General features: G+C 36.5%; 1 protein-coding gene across 5 annotated transcripts in view; it reads left to right on the top strand.

Moving 5' to 3' along the window:
• STK3 (serine/threonine kinase 3) overlaps positions 1-18,776 on the top strand; it is a 262,758-nt gene that overhangs the window by 41,221 nt on the left and 202,761 nt on the right. For all 5 annotated transcript variants that reach the window (XM_026495662.4, XM_026495661.4, XM_057308112.1 and 2 more), the window contains exons 3-4: positions 4,132-4,260; positions 15,571-15,685. In XM_026495662.4, coding sequence (XP_026351447.1) covers positions 4,132-4,260; positions 15,571-15,685 — 244 coding nt within the window. The remainder of the gene's footprint in view (positions 1-4,131; positions 4,261-15,570; positions 15,686-18,776) is intronic.

The following is an 18,776-nucleotide window of genomic DNA, read 5'->3' as shown; positions in this document are numbered from 1 at the left end:
TAAAAAGATAGCAGCTCAGGGCGGCACAGTTGGTTAAGCGTCCTTAGATCTTGATTTCAACTCAGGTCATGATTTCAGGGTCATGAGATTGAGCCCCGTGTTGGGCTCTGCTCTCAGTGGGAAGTCTGCTGGAGATTCTCTTTCATCCTCTCCCTCTGCCCCTCCCACTGCTTTTGTGTACGCACATGTTCTCTCAAATAAGTAAGTAAATCTTAGGAAAAAAAAAAGCTACCAGCTCATAGCACCAGTATTCACAAGAGCCAAATGTGGAAATGTCCATCAACTGGTGAATGGATAAAGTGTGATATATCTGTACAATGGAATATTATGTAGCCATTAAATGAATGAAGTACTGACACGTACTACAGAATGGATGAACCTTGAAAACATTCTGTTTAGTGAAAGAAGCTAGGTAGAGAAAGTCACATTATTACATGATTCCATTTATATGAAGAATTCAGAATAGATAGATCCATAGAGATCAGTAAGCAGATTCCAAATGATTTGGAACTAGATAGAGGTAATGGTTATACAACATTGAAAATGCACTAAATGCCACTGAAAATATACTTTAAAGTGTTTAAAATGGTGAGTTTTATGTTATATGCATTTTACTAAAAAAAACCAACACAACAGCTAAGTTGCAGTTATTTTTATGAGGCCAGAATAACTTTGATATCCAGACCTAGATGTATAAAAAAGAAAATTCAGCCTTACTTGCCTACCCATAATGGTTACCGTGCCCTCTTATCTCTGGTGGAAAGACGCTGCTAGTTCTTTTCACTTTGTTATGGTTCCTATCATTCATTAAAACTGGGGAGTCCATTTCACTGTTGTCATCCCTGACCTGCACTATAGAGCTTCTAATGATGCTAGTAAAGGGAGTATCCTCTTGATCCTCTCAGTGAATATAGTTAGGGGTTGGGTGAGCAAATCACATATGATATATCCATTCCAGTATTCAATCTACTTGAACCTTTAATCTCCTTCCTCTAATGTATACTGAGGATTGCTGGCATTTCTATGTAGGTCACTGTAGAGTCCAGGTTTCAGTTAACTAACTGAGCATACTGTTAGGGACATTCCCAACTGTTTGAGATAACACATTGGAGACTCTGGAATTTCTGGTCTTGCATCCATATCGGTGAATTCCTTTCTTGCTGGAAATCTTGGAATCCATTCCCACATATATTCTTTAGAATTCTGCTGATTTAGAAACTGACAAAATCTTGTAACTTTTTTGGTATGAATAGTAGGTGCTCTTGCATCGGATTTTCTGTTCATTCTCCTGGTATCTGGGGATTTGAGTGTAGTTATAGGACTGGAAGCAATGTCAGGTGGTGGAGGAGGATTTATTTACATTCCCCTGAAAAGTGACTGCCTCAGGTGAGGTGATTATGGAGTCTTTAGGCATTGTGAGTCTCATCTTCTTGGACTGGGGAATAGGGTTGCTTTTGTTGGCAAGGGATGCTTGGTAGGATTTGGGGGGTTCAAGATACTCAGATAAATATCTACTTAAATATCCCATTACCAATTCTCTGGGTACTTCTCTTTATGGTTAAAAGCCTAACTTGAACAGAATAGAGTGGGTGATGTTGTGAATTTAGTAATTCAGCTTCCAGGTTGGATTAGACCTTGAGTTTGTTTTTGGAAGTCTCAGCCCTGTGCCTACAAGAATTAAGAAATTCTTTTGGGGCATTCAGAAGTTTTCTGGTTCTCAGTCTTGAGCTGTAAGTTTAAGCTCTGAGCTTGTTGTATTTGTTACATAAGTTTTCCAGTGTAGGCCAGGGCAGCTAGTCTGTTCTACAGTATTTGTACTCTTATTTTCACCATAGCATTCTTTTTTTTTTAAATTTTTAAAAAAGATTTTACTTATTTATTTGACAGAGAGTGAGTGAGGACAAGCACAAACGGGGAGTGGGAGAGGGAGAGGGAGGAGCCTGATGTGGGGCTCAGTGCGGAGCTAAATGTGAGGCTCGATGCGGGACTTGGATCCCAGGACCCTGGGATCATGACCTGAGCTGAAGGCAGATGCTTAACCAACTGAGCCACCCAGGCGCCCCTCGCCATGGCATTCTATTGTTAGAGGCACTTGGTCTTCTAAAGCGTTACGTAGAATTCAGGCAGCTAAGGATATTAATATAAATAATTGTTTTGCCACTAAATGCCATAGACTGTCAATATTCTGTTAACTTGCATTGAAGTCATTATTATCTTCAGATCTAAGAAAGAACTAATTCAAGATTCTCATCTTTAAGATTCTTTCCCTTATAACTACTTCCTGTACCCAAAACTATTTGTAGCAGGGCTTGGTCAAGAAAAGAAAAGCTACTGTATGTACTCTGGGTATAGAGAGTTTGTTATAAAATTAGAAGTTCAAATGACTTATGGAAGGGCCACAGATGCAAAGGTCATCAGATCTGCTACTGAAGGTCAGAGAAGCCAACACTGAATATCTCAGCCTGAAACACTGAGGTGGCTGTTTCTTTAAAAGCTCACTGGGGATCTGCTGGAATCCTTAAGAGTCTTTGAGAAGCTCCCGCCAACTATCTCATTCTGGAGGAGCAGTGTGGTGGTTCTCAAAAGCTCAGCAGGAGGCTGCTGTATATGTCATACCTGGGGGTTCATCTGCTACAACTACATCTGAAGAATGGTGGTTTCTCCTTAACTTTTTGCCATTCAGATTTCATGCATATTCTTATTGTCAGACTCTTAACTGGGATCCATTCAGGGAAAGGAATTTTGGGACCCACAATTTGTGGTTCCCAGCTTCTCTTTTGCTGTGATGAGACTTTAAAAGGGAGTGATGGTGTTGCTTAATTCATGGTAGATAATCCAGCACTGAATTCTTTATGGACTTTTGAGGGAATATATATATACACACATGCAGGTTTATATACATATATATGTATACATACATACATGACTTTTAAGGGGATGTGTGTGTGTGTGTGTGTGTGTTTATGTGTATAAATTAGGACTACACACACAGTGTCTCTGAGTATCAAACTAAATTACTTTGGAAAGTTTAAAGAAATAGGATAGGATAAAATTCCTTGTGTTAAGGTAGCTGTTTCATCACTTATTTTTCACTTATTTTAAGAGATTATAAATTTGAAAGTGATTTTGCATAGCTTTCTAATATTAGGAAACATTCCATGTCTTCAATGGCTTGCTCTTCTTTCTCTTCTGTAGAAATGATATAGTGAGAAGAATAGGATCTTTGGAATCCTTATATGTTTAAATTCTGTCCCTGTTGGTTGCCACTGTTGGAGTCTCTGTTTCCTCATCTTAGGAAATGGTGATGGTAGTATTTTACCTCACGATTGAGAGGGTTGAATTTGATAATGCATATGAAACACCAGTCCTAGTACCTGGCTCACAGTCAGAACAGTAAGTGCTAGCAGGGTTTACTTTGTTTTCTAATTCATACCAAAGTATATATGTCTTCTCTCTCTCATTGTCTCTGCTTTTTAAAACACATAAATACTTACTTGGCAAAGTTTCGAGAGTTGTAGCAGAGATGCTTTTTGGGCTAGTGGAAATTAGATCCTATTACTCATGGTATTTACCTGTCAGCGTGTGGTCTTGCTCTTGGGGAGGAGGAGGGGTGTTTGAGGAGACTTTGGATGTGTCACTTAAGGGAAACCAGATTCCTAGCTTCTCTAGCTTTCGTACGATGTGGTCCTCAGCTGAGGGTTTCACATGTTTTTATACAGTCTGAACAGGCATGGGTCTTTGATATGCTGGGGATGATTTTGCTTAAGGTGAGATAAGCCTTTTCTGCTAACTTGAGACTTTGGCTGTTTTTATTCTACATTTCATTCTTTTAATTTCCATTTATATCTTCTTAATGCTGCATTTGTTTGAGTTGACAAACTGTAAGTCTCTTTCTTTCATTCATAAGAAAAAAGCAAATCATTTTATATTAACTTGATGATTTTAGAAGATTTTAAGTATGTAATTGAAGCATTAAAGCTAAGGTATAATTCAATTTTATTTGTTTACTTCGATTTATCACCATTAAATAGTGTTTTAAATTGGAAAAGACTACATGCAAAAACTTGTAGATTTGTCTCTAATACTTATGATGTTTGAAAGGAAAAAAATAAATGTCTTGGTTTCTTGTAGGTCTTATGGAAGTGTATTTAAAGCAATACATAAGGAATCTGGTCAAGTCGTGGCAATTAAACAAGTACCTGTTGAGTCGGATCTTCAGGAAATAATCAAAGAAATTTCCATAATGCAACAATGTGACAGGTATGAAGAGATTTTATTTCTTTATTTACCTTCATTTTGATGAATTTTGCTAATAATGTATAAAAATATATACATACATTTTTAAGATTTTATTTATTTATTGAGGGAGAGAGAGACAGGCAGCGAGAGAGGGAACACAAGCAGGGGGAGTGGGAGAGGAAGAAGCAGCTCCCAGGAGAGGAGCCTGATGTGGGGCTTGATCCCAGAACGCTGGGATCACGCCCTGAGCCCAAGGCAGATGCTTAACGACTGCGCCACCCAGGCGCCCCGAAAATATATTTTTTTGTCATCTGGTTAGTTTTCTGACTTTGAATCTGAAGTGAGACTAATCGATTACTTCAGGGAACATGAGGATAGTTTTGTAGGGTTGTCTTTAGGACTTAACAGTTCTAAAGCAGAAGTGATGTTATTAAGCAGTATGTGGTGATATAAAAAGCACTCAAGCTGTTTTCCCATTTTGGGGGCAAATTTATGGGTGGAAATTATTATTTGATGTTAAGGAGGATCATTTAACAGTCTTTTTTATATAATTGTTTTTACTAATTAAAAACGGCCATGTTTTAGTAACTCTAATTCATTCAGCAAACATTTACTGAGCATTCCCAGTGGGCCAGATACTGTGCCAGGATCTAGGAATACCAAGAGAACTAAAATCCTGTTTTTCTTCTTGAGGAGCCCGTAGCCTCATTGGGAAGACAGATCCTTAAAGAAATCGCTGTGATACAGCACAGTCACTATACTGACTATTGCAGGGGGTAATATGAGAGCTAGGAGGCAGGGCATCTCCCCCAGCCAGGAGTTACGAAGTCTGGCATGCTGAGGAAGAGTTAATTAAAATTGGGTGAAGAAATGGAGGGATAAGAGAGAGTAAAGAGAATTACAGGTAGAGACATGAGAAACAATACACTGGTTTGTGCTGTTCTGACAAGGTTTAGGATTACTGGAGTGGAAGGTTTGAGACAGAGATTGGTATGAAATGATTTGGGATGGGTAAGTAGAGCTGATCCTGAAGGGTCTTATATGCCCTATTAAATAGCCCAGTCAGGGATGCAGAGTTTATAAATTAGGACTATGTTTAGCCTATAGTTACTTAATTGGAAAGAGATTTTATTACTCTCCTTTTACAGAAAGTCTACAGGTAGCAGCAACAAAGTGACAGTTGTTTCAGGCTTCTTTTCTTACACTGTGCTGTCCTTAATATGTGCTCTTTGTCTGCATGCTTATTATCTCATGGTTATAAGAGGGCTGCTCTTGCTCCAGCCTTATGTTTATGTTCCAGGCAGGAGGAAGTGGGAAAAAGCAGAAAAGGCTTTCCCAGAAACCCTCAGCTTACGTTTTATTCATCAAAATTGATTGAGTCACATGGTGTCTTACAGCTGATGACTTAGGGGAGTCTGGACACACTGTCACCCCTTATCCAGTCAGGTCCCTGTTAGTAAGAGATCTATGAAAAAAACGTTCCCTTCCAAAAGCGTATAACATCCGTATATTATAAGTCCTTTGGCTAATGAGGTGACTGAATAATCCTAGAGGAACTTTGTTTCTTGAGTCTATTTAGTTTTGCTTTTTTAAATTTTATGCTATATATTTAGAATATATTATATATTTTTCATAAAGGCTGTGTACCTGGAAATTCAAGTGGTTTGGAAAAAAATAATACATTCCTCAGCTCCCAGATCAAAATATGTAATTCCGAAGTTTTCCCAGACCTTGCTATTAATTTGGTAATTTGATAAGAATGTGGTTCCCACAGTTTGATGTAGAAAAGGAAAGATTGAGCACAGAGTAGTGTTGAGCCCATCAGGTACTTAATACTTGTGTGTTGCTATTACTACTTTATTATTATGGTTAAATGTAGTTTAGGGACTAGTGTTGTCCTCTAGAGATTTTAATTGAGTGTGCTCTAGTAAAGGCAGGGTCTCAGATATTACCTATTATACATATCTTCCTCTAACCTTGGTACATCTTAGGACCTATCAGCTCTTGCTCATATTTCTTTCTTGGCTTCCTGTTGGTTCACTTGGCTTTCATTTTTGACTCCTCCAACTCATTTTCTGCCATGAAGTTAGAGTGATCATTCTAAAATGCAAACCTAATCAAGCCATTCTCAGTTTAAAACCTTAAGTGTCCCATTGCCTGGATAGATCCAGTCTCCTAAGGATGGCGTATAAGATCCTTCATATTTATGCCTATGCTTCCAGTCTTCTCTCTTACCTGTGTTTCTCTTTTAAGCACATGTTTACTTGCATTCTCTGTCAGCTGACTTAAATTCTGTGAATTTGGGATTACGTCTTACATAGTGCCCTTGGACCTTGCCACATAGTGGTTATTCAAATACGAGTATTACTGATTCTTGTCTGGGCAACTCAGCTGGGCAATATCTAGAAGGAACTTTACATTTAACATTCTTAGATCAAATTTTTAATTGTTGCAGAGAAGCCTCTCAAATTCCTGTTCTGTTCATGGCATCATCACCTACTTAGTCTTTACACAACAAAACTGAGAAACGTCTTTGTTTCTTTTTCTGGTACTTCTGATGACACAGTCTTAGAGATTCTCCTTCTGAAATGTCTTCACTATCTTTATCCTTCCCTTCATTCCCTGAGAAAAGGAATCATATCTCTTACCATATATGCAATGCCTAGCACTGTACTTTTTTATTGAGTGAATGTGAATGGATATGGTACGTGTAAGGAATATGAAAGGGCATTATAGGTTAAGGAAGCCATAGGGAAATCTGGTCGTTGTTGTTATATACTTTAAACTACTAAGGGGAAAGAAAAGGAAAGGATAAAAGGGGAAGAAAATGTGAATACGTTTCTAGAAATGTTGTAACGCTTTATAGCAGAATGCTTGGTACATAGTGGGGATGTCTCAAATATTTGTTGAATCAAATAAATAGATGGGTGAAACAATTACTGGTAAAAAATGGCTCATGCCTTTTGGATTTCACTTTCAGATTCACTATTCATATGAAATAGTGAAGGATCAGAAAAATTAGTAGGATAAAAGATCCTAAAGGTACTAAAAGATAGGGCAAGTGAAAAATAAACTGGGAAACGATGGGAACAAGCGTTACATTTTAGCTATGAATTACTAGTGTTAGTGTAGATGTGTTATTGGGAAACTGACATAAAAATGATTTGCAAGAAAACAATACAAATTGAAAAATTCCCACTTACAGCAGTGGAATTTGGTTAGAGAAAATGAGATTTGCATTTCTGAAATTGAAATAAAGTCTATTCAGCTAGTTGAGCACTTGGCAAATTGTCTTGCTTTCTATACTCCAAAAAGAGACCAGAGGGTGTTTAAATTTTTTTTGTTCATTTTAGTAAATATTAAACATGTGTTTAATACTGCGTTTTGGCATAAATATTTGAGGAAGCCCATCTGCATTGTTTATTATAGAATCTTTTGTGTCTAGTCCAGTGCTTGGCACAGAGTGGACATTTAATAAATATTTGTTGAGTATATAAATCATAGAATGTTAATGCTAGACTAGATCTCTATTAGTTTAGAGTTTTGCAAATGTACTCTGCTCTAAGGAGGTGGGGATATTTTCCTCAAACAGTGAAGAATTGAGCAGAATGAGAGACTGCAGTCATTGCTTTTATCTTTTTTCTATATTGGGACTCATTCTAAAATTTTATTTGAGAAAAAGGCTCCTGGTACTAAAACATATTTTAGAACTAGTTTACAGGTACAGAAAATGAGATCTAGAGATATTACGTGAATTGTCCAGGATCACACAACTAGTTAGGGACTGGGATGCTATAAGAACCCACATTTGCTGACTCTAGAGCCAGTGCTCAAGAAAGTAAGATCTACAGAAAAGATTCCAGAAGTTCAAACTGAAGCACTCTCAAGGCATTGCTTGGGGTGGAGGCAGGCACTGGTCAGTAATACTTGGGAATACTGTGTGCTAGGTAACGTGGATCCGAGGGAGCCACGGTTGACAAGCCGCTATATTCCGGGTCCTTACACTCCTCAAGGAGCTTCTCATATATAAACCAAGAGAAATGTGTTGTTACCACATACATCAAGGGACACATTTATTCACTTATTTATTCATTCAACTAATATATATAGAGTACAGACTGCCGAGGGCAGCCTTTATGTGTTGCTCATGGGAGATATAACAGTGAATGAGTCTTAGACTTTAGAGGGACTTTCAGTCAGATGGAAGAGGCAGATGACTGGACGTGCTGCTTTAATAGTGTGGTAAAAGCTGTGATGAGGTAAATACGGGGAACTCTGTAGGTTGGAAGACATATCTAACATCTCACCATTGGAGATTCAGGGAAAGCTACCCCAGGGAGGTCATACCTTAGATTTGGGGAGACAAAGAGGAGAGGGGATTCGTGTGTTGGGAATAGCACATTTTTAGCTGGTCTGCTCAGAGGCTTCTACCAGTGTCATCCCTCTCCTGCCTGTTCTATTTGCTGATGTTTCTGAGTAAAATCCCATTTAAACATTATTAGTGAGGGCCTTCAAAAAGTGAGGGCCCCCAAAAAGTTTGAAAATCACCATATTGAAGGATTTGTGATGAATTTTGGCAATTTGTATCAATTCTTGTATATGTGTATTCATTTTTGGATGGGCCAAGAAATGAATTGCTGTTATTTAGGTTTATATTGGGAACAGTTCAGTTTTCATAGAATATTCATATTGCCTTTGTAAAAGGATTGTGTTACTCCATTAAGTTTAGAACACTATTAAGATGGTAGAAGGATGTTAATGAAACTTATGTAGTGAAAAATAGCCATTTCTTAGCATTTTAATTATCACATGCTTATAATGGGAAGACTTAAAAAATGTTTGCAAAAGATGTATCTGTTAAGGACCGTTATCCAAAATATACAAAGAATCCTTAAAACTTAAGAATACAAACAACCCAATTAAAAAAATGGGCCAAAGACCTTAAGAGAGACCTTACCAGTGAAGATTCGCAGATGGCAAATAAGCACATGAAAAGATGTTTCACATCCTGTGTCATCAGAGAAATACAGATTAAAACAACAGTGAGATACCACTACATACCTATTCAAATGGCCCAAATCTGGAACACTGACTACACCAAACCCTGGTGAGGACGTGGAGCAGAAGGAACTTCCATTCATTGCTGGTGGCAATGCAGAATAGTACAGCCAGTTTTGAAGTCCGTTTGGTCGGTTTCATGTAAAACTAAACATACTCTTAGCCATATGATCCAGCAGTCATACTTCTTGGTGTTTACCCAAAGGAGCTGAAAACTTATGTTCACATAAAAACCTGCACATGGATGTTTGTAGCAACTTTATTAATAATTACCAAAAACTTGGAAGCAACCAAGATGTCCTTCAGTAGGTGAGTGCATAAATAAACTGTGGTACGTCCAGACAACGGAATACTTTTCAGCCCTGAAAGGAAATGAGCTATCAAACCATGAAGGGACAGAGAGGAAACTTAAATGCATATTACTAAGTGAAAGAGGCCAATCAGAAAAGGCTACATACTGTATGATTCCCACTATATGACTTTCTGGAAAAGACAAAACTATGGAGACAAAAAAAGGCTCAGTGGTTTCTGGGGGTTAGGAGGGTGGGAAGGATGAATAGGTGGAGCACAGAGGATTTTTAGGGTAGTGAAACTACTGTGTATGATGTGTCAGTGTAGATTAGAGTTCTCAGTTGTTTCAAATGTACCGCTCAGAAGGTGGGTGTTTATGAAGGGGGATGCTATGCATGTGTGGGGGCAGGGAGTATATGGGAAATCTCTCTATCTTTCACCGCATTTTGCTGTGAACCTAAACCTCTAAAAATATATTAAAAAATACCTTTAGTAATACGTGGTTATCTTCAATTAAGATGAAATTCAACATAGTATAAAAATGTTAATTACCTTCTAGGCAGTAAAAATTAACATTTGAATTTCCATAAGAAGCTTAAATGTAACGATTCACAGCAAATAATTTGTACCACAAGTAGTGTTTATATAAGGTGCAAATAGAAGAGAGTTTGTAGTGCTTCTTCCATTTTTCTCTCTGGTTTTTCTCACTTCTCATTTTATACTGTTTCTATCTTGAATTGCTATACTGGTGAAAGACTGGCAGGATAAACGGTGTAGAAAAGGTGTGAAAAGGAGACAGGAATGGAAAAGATATGGTCATTAGGCATGGAATGAGAGGGAGCACCCCCCTCCTCTTCAAAAAAGTTGGGGAAGATGATAGGTAGTTTCACTGGGTTGAAGGTGTTGAAGAGGGGAAGGGAAATGAATACAGGGGACAGGAGAAGGAAGCGGTGGAAGGTGGCACAGGAGAAAGGAGTGGAACATGGCTCTTGATTGTCACCCCAGTTTCACCTTTGCTTCCTGCTGTGTGCAGTAATTTGACTTGTGTCTTCCTTGTCCCTCCACCCAATGGAATTTCCTAAGTCATATTGAACTACTTAGCAGTGCCAAAAATAGACAGAATTGCTGGGTTCTCATATGTCCTGTAAGTCCATACAGCAGCTTAGTCAAGATTCTTAGGAATTACGGCTGAATTAAAATTTTGTGTGTTGCTTAAAATTGTATAAATAACACAGAGCTTGGGTCTTGAAGGAAATGCTGCCTCCTCTCTAGAGTTTAAGAATCAACATGTGGTTAAAAAACAGATGTTAGGCTATCTAAATAACTGTACAGTTAGTTAACTTGCCAGTTGAAATGAACAGTGTCACCTTTGGCCCCTGACAGTTTGCATGTGATAATCCTCTTTAAATGCTATTTGATTGTATCATTTTCTTGCGTAAACTTCTTCAGGGTTCCCCATTGCCTCAACTGGCTTTTCTTGTTGCTAAAGTCCACCTGTTTTTCTCCCTAGCTTCTACCATTAGGCCATATATGTTATTCAGTGAACGTCAGTCATTTTAAAATGATACATGAGTGAATGATGAATGAATTTGAATGAATGATGTCTATGTCAGTGGAAACAGCCTGAGTTAGCAATCCCAGGTCTTGTACTCACTGAGCATATTTGTATTTGTGTATGTAATTTTTTTTAAAATACAGCTTTAAATTTTAATCTTCATTTGCCAGTCTTAAATTTATATTCAGTGTGCAATTGAAGGGGAAGCACAGTGAATAAAACACAGAAGACTTGCTTACTGTCTCCTAGCTTGCCAGTCTATATCATTACCAAATTCTGTTGAATTTACCTTGCAAAATCTCTTGAATTTGTTCTCTTTTCTATTTCTTTTACTCCTACTCCAATTCACCACATCTCTTTTTTACAAATGTAGGTTTTATTATTGTTTGGGTACGGTGAAATAAATTGTTACACTTACAGATCCCAAGAGATGCGAGCCTGCCATGCAAGAGTGGGTGAGAAGGGGAGGGAAGGCTTATACAGGGAAGCTCCAGGGTCAGTTAGGAGGCAGAGGGAGAAAGCAGAAAATATGGACAAGAGCCCTTAATGTAGTTCTCTGGGGAGGAATGGATGAGATAGGGTAAACAGGTTTAGGATTGGTTAGTTCGAATGATTTCAGTGGGCTCTGGGGTGTAGGGCAGTCCCTCATTGTCTGGTGTTTGGCTCTGGGTTGATGAGGTTAGGGAAATAGTGACCCTGGAGGTGGTTGGGGGTATGGACTTCTGATTGGTTTGATTGCATATAAAGGGAACACTCACAGGTTCTATCTCTAGGAATGAGCTAATCCTGAGAGGGACAGTGGAGGCCTTGTCAGCAGGTCTCAGATGTCAAAGTATCACAAGTACAGAAAATAAAAAGATAGGCTCAATACAGTCTCTAGCATGTATAGATCAACATGGTCTTCTAATTGTTCTACCTGTGTCCGTATTTGTTTTCCTGCAATCTAGCTTTGATGCAGCAGCCAGAGAAATCTTAAAAGTACAAACTAGGTCATGTTATTGCTCTGCTTAAAATTCTTCTCAGGTCTTCTTTTACATATGTAGTAAAGCCCAATTTCCTTACCTTGGTTTTGAGGCACTTCATTATCAGGCTCCTGCCTCCAGCTGCAGCTACATTGTATTCAACTGCAGTCTTCACTCACTTTATTCTAGGCACAGTCATCTTTCAATTTCTTGAGAATGATTTGCTCTTTCTTTCCTCAGGGCCTTTGCACAGAAAGTTGTTGGTGCCTGGATGCTCTTTATCTGGTTAACTTCTAGCCAACCTTTGAATCTTACCTTAAATGTTATTCTTTTGGGAAGCCCTACATTAGGTCCCTTCTGTTAATTTTTCTGTGATTATTCATTTGTTGAATAATCTTCAGTGAATGAACTTATTCACTGCTTTCTTTTGTACATATAAGAAGGGAGGTACTGAGGATAAAATAGAGAGCAAGCCAGATTGGCACCAAACTTCATGAAGCTTCTTTTCTTCTGGGGGAGGCAGATAAAAGTCAGTGGCAAAGTAATTACAAGATATTGTAAGTGCTTTAAAATTGTAAAAGTAGTATTGATGTAGAACCTATCAGAGGATGACCAATTGTAGGCCACTATTCTATATAAACCTTGGTGGTTAAGCATTTTTTCTTTTCCAAATCTAAATTGTAATCTATAGCCATTCAATGGAGGGGGGATATTTTGTTGTTAAAGCTCACCCCTGTCTATTTTCAAAGTTTTTCCATATACTCTAGTGCTTCCTAAGTCAGGGACTACCATGGAATGTGGCTGTTATTCCATTCTTTCATATGAACTAAGAACATTTTATTGGAGAAATGATGAGTACAAAATAAAGTCTCAGCCAGTTTATCTCATGGCAGTGCCCCCCCCTTTTAAACCACAGTTAGTAATTGTATTTATCTGTGGGTTTACTTCTCTAATACCAGTGTATTTCATGCTGGTGTGTGCTCTTAGAGAATCAGACTTGTGTTTGTGTGGTTTACCACTGCATATTGAACATCTGGCTTTAGCAGAGGGTCAATGAATGAATGTTGAATGAATGACAGAAACTATATTCAGGTATGTGTCCTTAATGTGACTGTTCAGCCCTATCTGCTTGAATACTTTTCTAGGTTACAATTATCGAGGCCATGTTTTATGATATAGAACTGTTGGACCTTGATCCGTGTACTTGATTGTGTATTAGAATGGACCACAAAGTATTTTTTGAAGAGAATTTTACCTGTCCCCAAAGTCGTTCTCTTACTCACCCCTAAAGAGAGAGACAGTTGCTTTTCCAGGTAGCTGCCCAAGTTAGAGTCCCTAATTTTCATAAGGGCTGTCAATCCTACCCTTAGAACTGCTGATTACTCCAGTGTATTGCAAGATAAAATACATGTTTTCTGTGTGCTTTTCAGTGAATATAATTGAAATCACTGTCACTTAATACTTTCAAAATTTTGAAGGAGAACACTAATATTTAAAGAAGCTCTTTGAAGGCTCTTCTCCTGGAGTGGGGTTTAACTGTGGGTCTATATCAGAGTCACCCATAGGGCTTTTAAAAGACCTACTGAATTAGAACCCCTAAGGTGTGGGACCTGGGTCACAAGTGTTTCTGATGCATAGCCATGTGTGAGAGCAGTACTCTCTGTAAAGGTTTCTACACAGGCACTCATACCCCAAAGAAGTATATGTAAAGAAGGGTTTTTTTATGTTTCCCATAAGTTGAAGTTTTGGGTGTGTAGATTAGTTTCATTTGTTTGTAAACAAGCACTTTTCTTCGGTGGTTCAGTGAACACTTAGGAACTCCTGATATTTACTTCCCATTCTCAGCACCTACCAAAGTTGAGTATGTCTGCAAATTTAAGGTATGAGTTGGGGAGTAGCGAGAGATATGGGTAGAAAGGTAGACTTGGGAAGGTCTTTTATGTGATATGAAGCAGTTAAGATCTTTTCCTTTCGGTATAATGGAGAGCCACCGGAGGTTTTTTTTGTTTTTGTTTTTGTTTTTAATGGGAAAGCAATATGATCAGTTTTTTACTTTTGTTTTAATGAAAGGTAACCTTGTCAACTATATGAAACGTAGATTAGAATGGGGGAGAAAACTATGACAAGGAGGCCAGTTAGGAAGCAAGTCTGTACAGAGGTAATGAGCAGAAGGATAAAACAGGATTGGATTCTAGCCTTGTAGCTTCCTTTTTAGTTTAAGCCCTTAAGTTTCAACCAATCTGCTCTACCCTTGACTTGATGACTTGGCTAAAATTAAAGGCTCTACTGAGAAGTCTTCCCTGACTGTCTTCTTTTGACCTCTTGTTTTGGTGGTCTCTTAATGTCATCTTTTGTAATACTTTCCATTTATTATTATTTTTTGCTGATTTTGTTCTTGTGTCTTTATATTTTACATAGCTGCCACTTTTCATGATAACTGCTACTGGATAAAAATGTCTATTGAACTAATTGTCCTCTAAACATGCCATTCTTGGTTTTTTCCTTTCTATTTTGTGCCTTTGCTCATGGCCTCTTTTTTCTAGAATCTTCTTCTCCTCCAACCCATATTTTGAAGTTTTAATCTTTCTTTCGTAGTTCAAATCCCTCCCTTTCTACAAGTTCTTTCTGCTGGCTCTAACATTTCCTTATTTTAGTTCTTGTAGCATTTAAGCTGTCTACTATGTAGTTTATGCTACCTTGTTTTAATTTTTTATGTATTCTGGGAATATGGATACTCTTCCTCTTTGAGTTGGGCAAGATGTTTTACATATCAGTGTATAGAGCTTGCCCTTTATAAATATTAAGTAAATATTAAATATTAAATAAATAAACATGTGACTATTTGTCCCTTTCTAAGTCTTCCTAAAAACAATTAGGATATAAACATAGTTTATTCTGCTCTGGAAGTCATAAAGCTTCAGAAATATTTTAAATTGTTAATTTTAATTATCTGAATTTAAAGCAAAAATAGTTGTAATTACTTATCTCTGGAATTTTTTTTTTTAATCTCTGGAATTTTAAAGGCCCAAATAAAAGAGAATTAAAAATAATTTTTTTGGTTTCATTGAATTATAGAGTATTTTAAAGTTGAGTATTATTATTTGACTAAATGCAAACTCCCTTAAAGATTTATATTTAAAATGCTTTAGTTAAAATATTTTCATTTGTTCCTTATGTTATATACTAAGTCCTTTGCCAAAACAAAGACTTATTTTCTTGGGAATCACTCAGAGCATTTGGGCCTCTTCTGCTTTGTAATCCTGTTAAATTTCATCCATGAATTAAAGCCTAATTATGCACAGTTGGTGAACCCTACATATAGACAATTTGATGTATAATAGATTTTTACTTATTAAGTTTACTTATTGGAATAGTATGAAATGTTGAAAATACTTTGTATTGGGATTAAGAAATAATTTTCTTTGGGAATTAACTAAGTTTAATTGTCTATATATTTTTCTTTAGCCCATATGTTGTAAAGTACTATGGCAGTTATTTTAAGAACACAGACCTCTGGATTGTTATGGAGTACTGTGGCGCTGGCTCTGTCTCGGACATAATTAGATTACGAAACAAGACGGTAAGTATTTTTAAATTGTTTTGCTAATCTCATTTCTAAAGATTCATACTTTAGAATTTGACTGGGTAGTATTTTGTTACAAAGAAAATATCAGTGTGAAAAAAGAAAAGGTTTTACAGTGTAAAAAGATCTAGTATGAGGTGTGAGAATCAGCCATATATTTTTGTGTGGCAAACTCAAGAGTCATATGATTGTTTAATTTATTTGTTAGGAGATTTTTGGTAAGTCACTGAGAATCTACCATGGTATTCCACTTCTTCGTTTGGAATCAGTATGTAAGTTATGGCTAGAATTTTATTTAAAGTTCATAATATTTATGATATTTCCTTAGGTTTTCTGTGTTATAATCTATGGCTGGTAAACAATTGAAGTTTTATGTTTCTGAATTTTAAAAAATAATTGAAAAACAATTTTTGCCTTTATTTTCCCAAGTATTGTCAGGATGTTTGAAAATGATAAAGCTAGCTCATGATTTTGTGTGTGTGTGTGTGTGTGTGTGTGTATGTGTTAAACAAATCAGATTAAGTTAGTGAAATGTGTTATTTAATAATACCTTTTTATGGTTATGCTTTAATCCTAAGTAAAAGAGCTATTAACAAAATTGTTTAATTTATGCTAGAAGTGCATCTAGTTTACTTGGATAATTTATAAGGACAAAAGTGACCTTTTTATCTGTGAATGAGTAAGACTGAATCAGTGAAATAATTTGTAATTCTGTAGAATAGTAACCTAATTACTATATGGCATTATTTTATGTTGTCAGACATATTTCAGTAAAATACATTCAGAAAAATACTTAACTACTTGAGTCAATTTGTGGTTAACCAGAATCATTTTAAAGTTTGATTGGGGAAGTACGTTGTAAGTTTATCCTACTATTTTTTTTTTTCTGTTAGAGAAAATAAAGTAAATAGGATTTCTTTCAAAAGAAGTGAAATAGAAGTTAAAATAATCCCTGTTTTGACAGAATGAAGTAAGTGATTTGTGACATTCTAATTATATAGTTTAGGATTTCTATGGTACTTAACTAGCATTTATGTAAATCAGATGATTCTTGAGTGGCAGAACAACGCATTAATTGAAAATAATTATACTCCAGTTAGAGGAGTGTCTTAGAATCATTTCAGGGCTAAACTCAGGGCATTTGGTATTTAAAATTATCAAGTATTAGAAATACGAAGTAAAAGTGTATGAAATGGAAAATCTTGTTTTCTTGATTTTAGATGTTAATGTTACCTTTGTGAATAGATAGGAAATACTTGATTGAAGTACTTCATTATCTTGTTGCCAATAATTACAAACTGTGAAGGTATACTGTAGTTCTAAAATACGGATATGAATGAATCATTATCCTCAGGAATCTCCTTTACCCGTTATCAAAGGGAATATTTTACCCCATTCACATTCTTTTTTTGGAAGACAGAATCCACTGAATATACTGGGGAGTCACACATTTGGAATAGTTTGTTATTCTCACAGAACAGTTATCCTTGGGTGTGGGGTAGCGTGGAACAGTCCAATTCCCAGATATGAAAAAGAACTTAGAGCAGCACGAGATAGGATCAGGAGCCGTGGGTGTATAGTCCCTGGATGTTGCCTTGATAACAGCTCTTGTTACATCTCAAGAATATTTGTATCCTACTTTTCTTTCATTTATGTATTATCAGAAAAGAGTACCACTGTTGGGAGGATTAGCAATATAAGATATGTGTCTTTCCTTTTTTTTTTTTTTAAATGCCTGGACATTGTAAATATTTGATCATTTTATAGGAATGATCACTGGAGTGAATTTCAGCGGTGTGGCTGTTATCGATTAATTGGCTGGCTTTTAAAAATGTGACCAGTGAAACAGTTGTCCTTGATCTGTTAAAACTCACTCTAGTAATAAATTGTTTTCATGGTCACAGAACAATCAATTTTTTCCTAAGGGTTTGGGGACCTTTTTTTTTTAGAGTTATATGCTCTTTTCCTTTTTTGTTGTATGCTTTGTTGTTTCTTTTAATTTATTAATTTAATGCACCTATTTAATACATTTTAAACAGCACAAGACATTCTTACTGTTTATATTATCAGTGTTTATGCTTTTTATTGTTCTTTATTCTTTTCTGCATTTCTCAGTTGCTTGAAGAACATGTCCTTTAGTGCTTTTATGTGGGTACGATGGCCATAAGTGAAAATGTTATTTCACTTCATTTTTTGAATGATGTAATTACTGGGTAAAGAATTCTAGGTTGGCAGTTTCTTTTCATATTTTATTTAAAAGGAATGACTTTTGGAAGACCACCTAAGTAATGTCTTTTTGTAGAATTGTGCTTGTCTTTGGAAGATATCTCATTAGGGATGAAGTATTGCTGATTTTTAATTATCAGTTGCTATCTGGTTTTGATCAGATGTTTCCTTGAAAAATAAAGGTACAGGAAAAACAAATCTGATTAAGTTATATACCTTTTAAAAAACATTTAAGTTTAATCTGTTTTGCTTGAAGTGTAATGCTGTTTATGTCTACCTCCCTCTTTGTACAGTTTCATAACTTGTCACTTTTATTATGCACTTTATTTATTTATTTATTTTTAAAGATTTTATTTATTTATTTGACAGAGATAGCCAGAGAGAGAGAGACAACACAAGCAGGGGGAGTAGGGGAGGAAGAAGCAGGCTCCCAGCGGAGGAACCTGATGTGGGGCTCGATCCCAGAACACTGGGATCACGCCCTGAGCCGAAGGCAGACACTCAATGACTGTGCCACCCAGGCGCCCCTTATTATGCACTTTAGAATAGAAATGGTTCCGCTCGTAGAATAGAAACTGGATTCATATTTTGGTGTTTTTGTAAATGTTATTATTGCCTTGTCCTCTCCTCCACCATTGAGTGTTTCCCTTACCCCAGGCTTTGCCTAGTGAATTTGCATCCATGAGGGACCAGCTCACTTATCATGTCCTCTTTGAAACTTTTCCTGTTTTCCTGGGTAGTTTTTTATCTAATTGGTTGATTAATTAATTGGTAAGTCTTTATATTCACACATAAAGAAAGAGCATAATAAATTCTAACTGCTATTATTGTTATAATTTTTACTATTATTATTACTTTTTTA

This window comes from Ursus arctos, unplaced genomic scaffold (genome assembly GCF_023065955.2).
Source record: "Ursus arctos isolate Adak ecotype North America unplaced genomic scaffold, UrsArc2.0 scaffold_6, whole genome shotgun sequence".
NCBI classification, from domain to species: domain Eukaryota; kingdom Metazoa; phylum Chordata; class Mammalia; order Carnivora; family Ursidae; genus Ursus; species Ursus arctos.
This window is presented reverse-complemented; position numbering and strand designations above follow the sequence as displayed.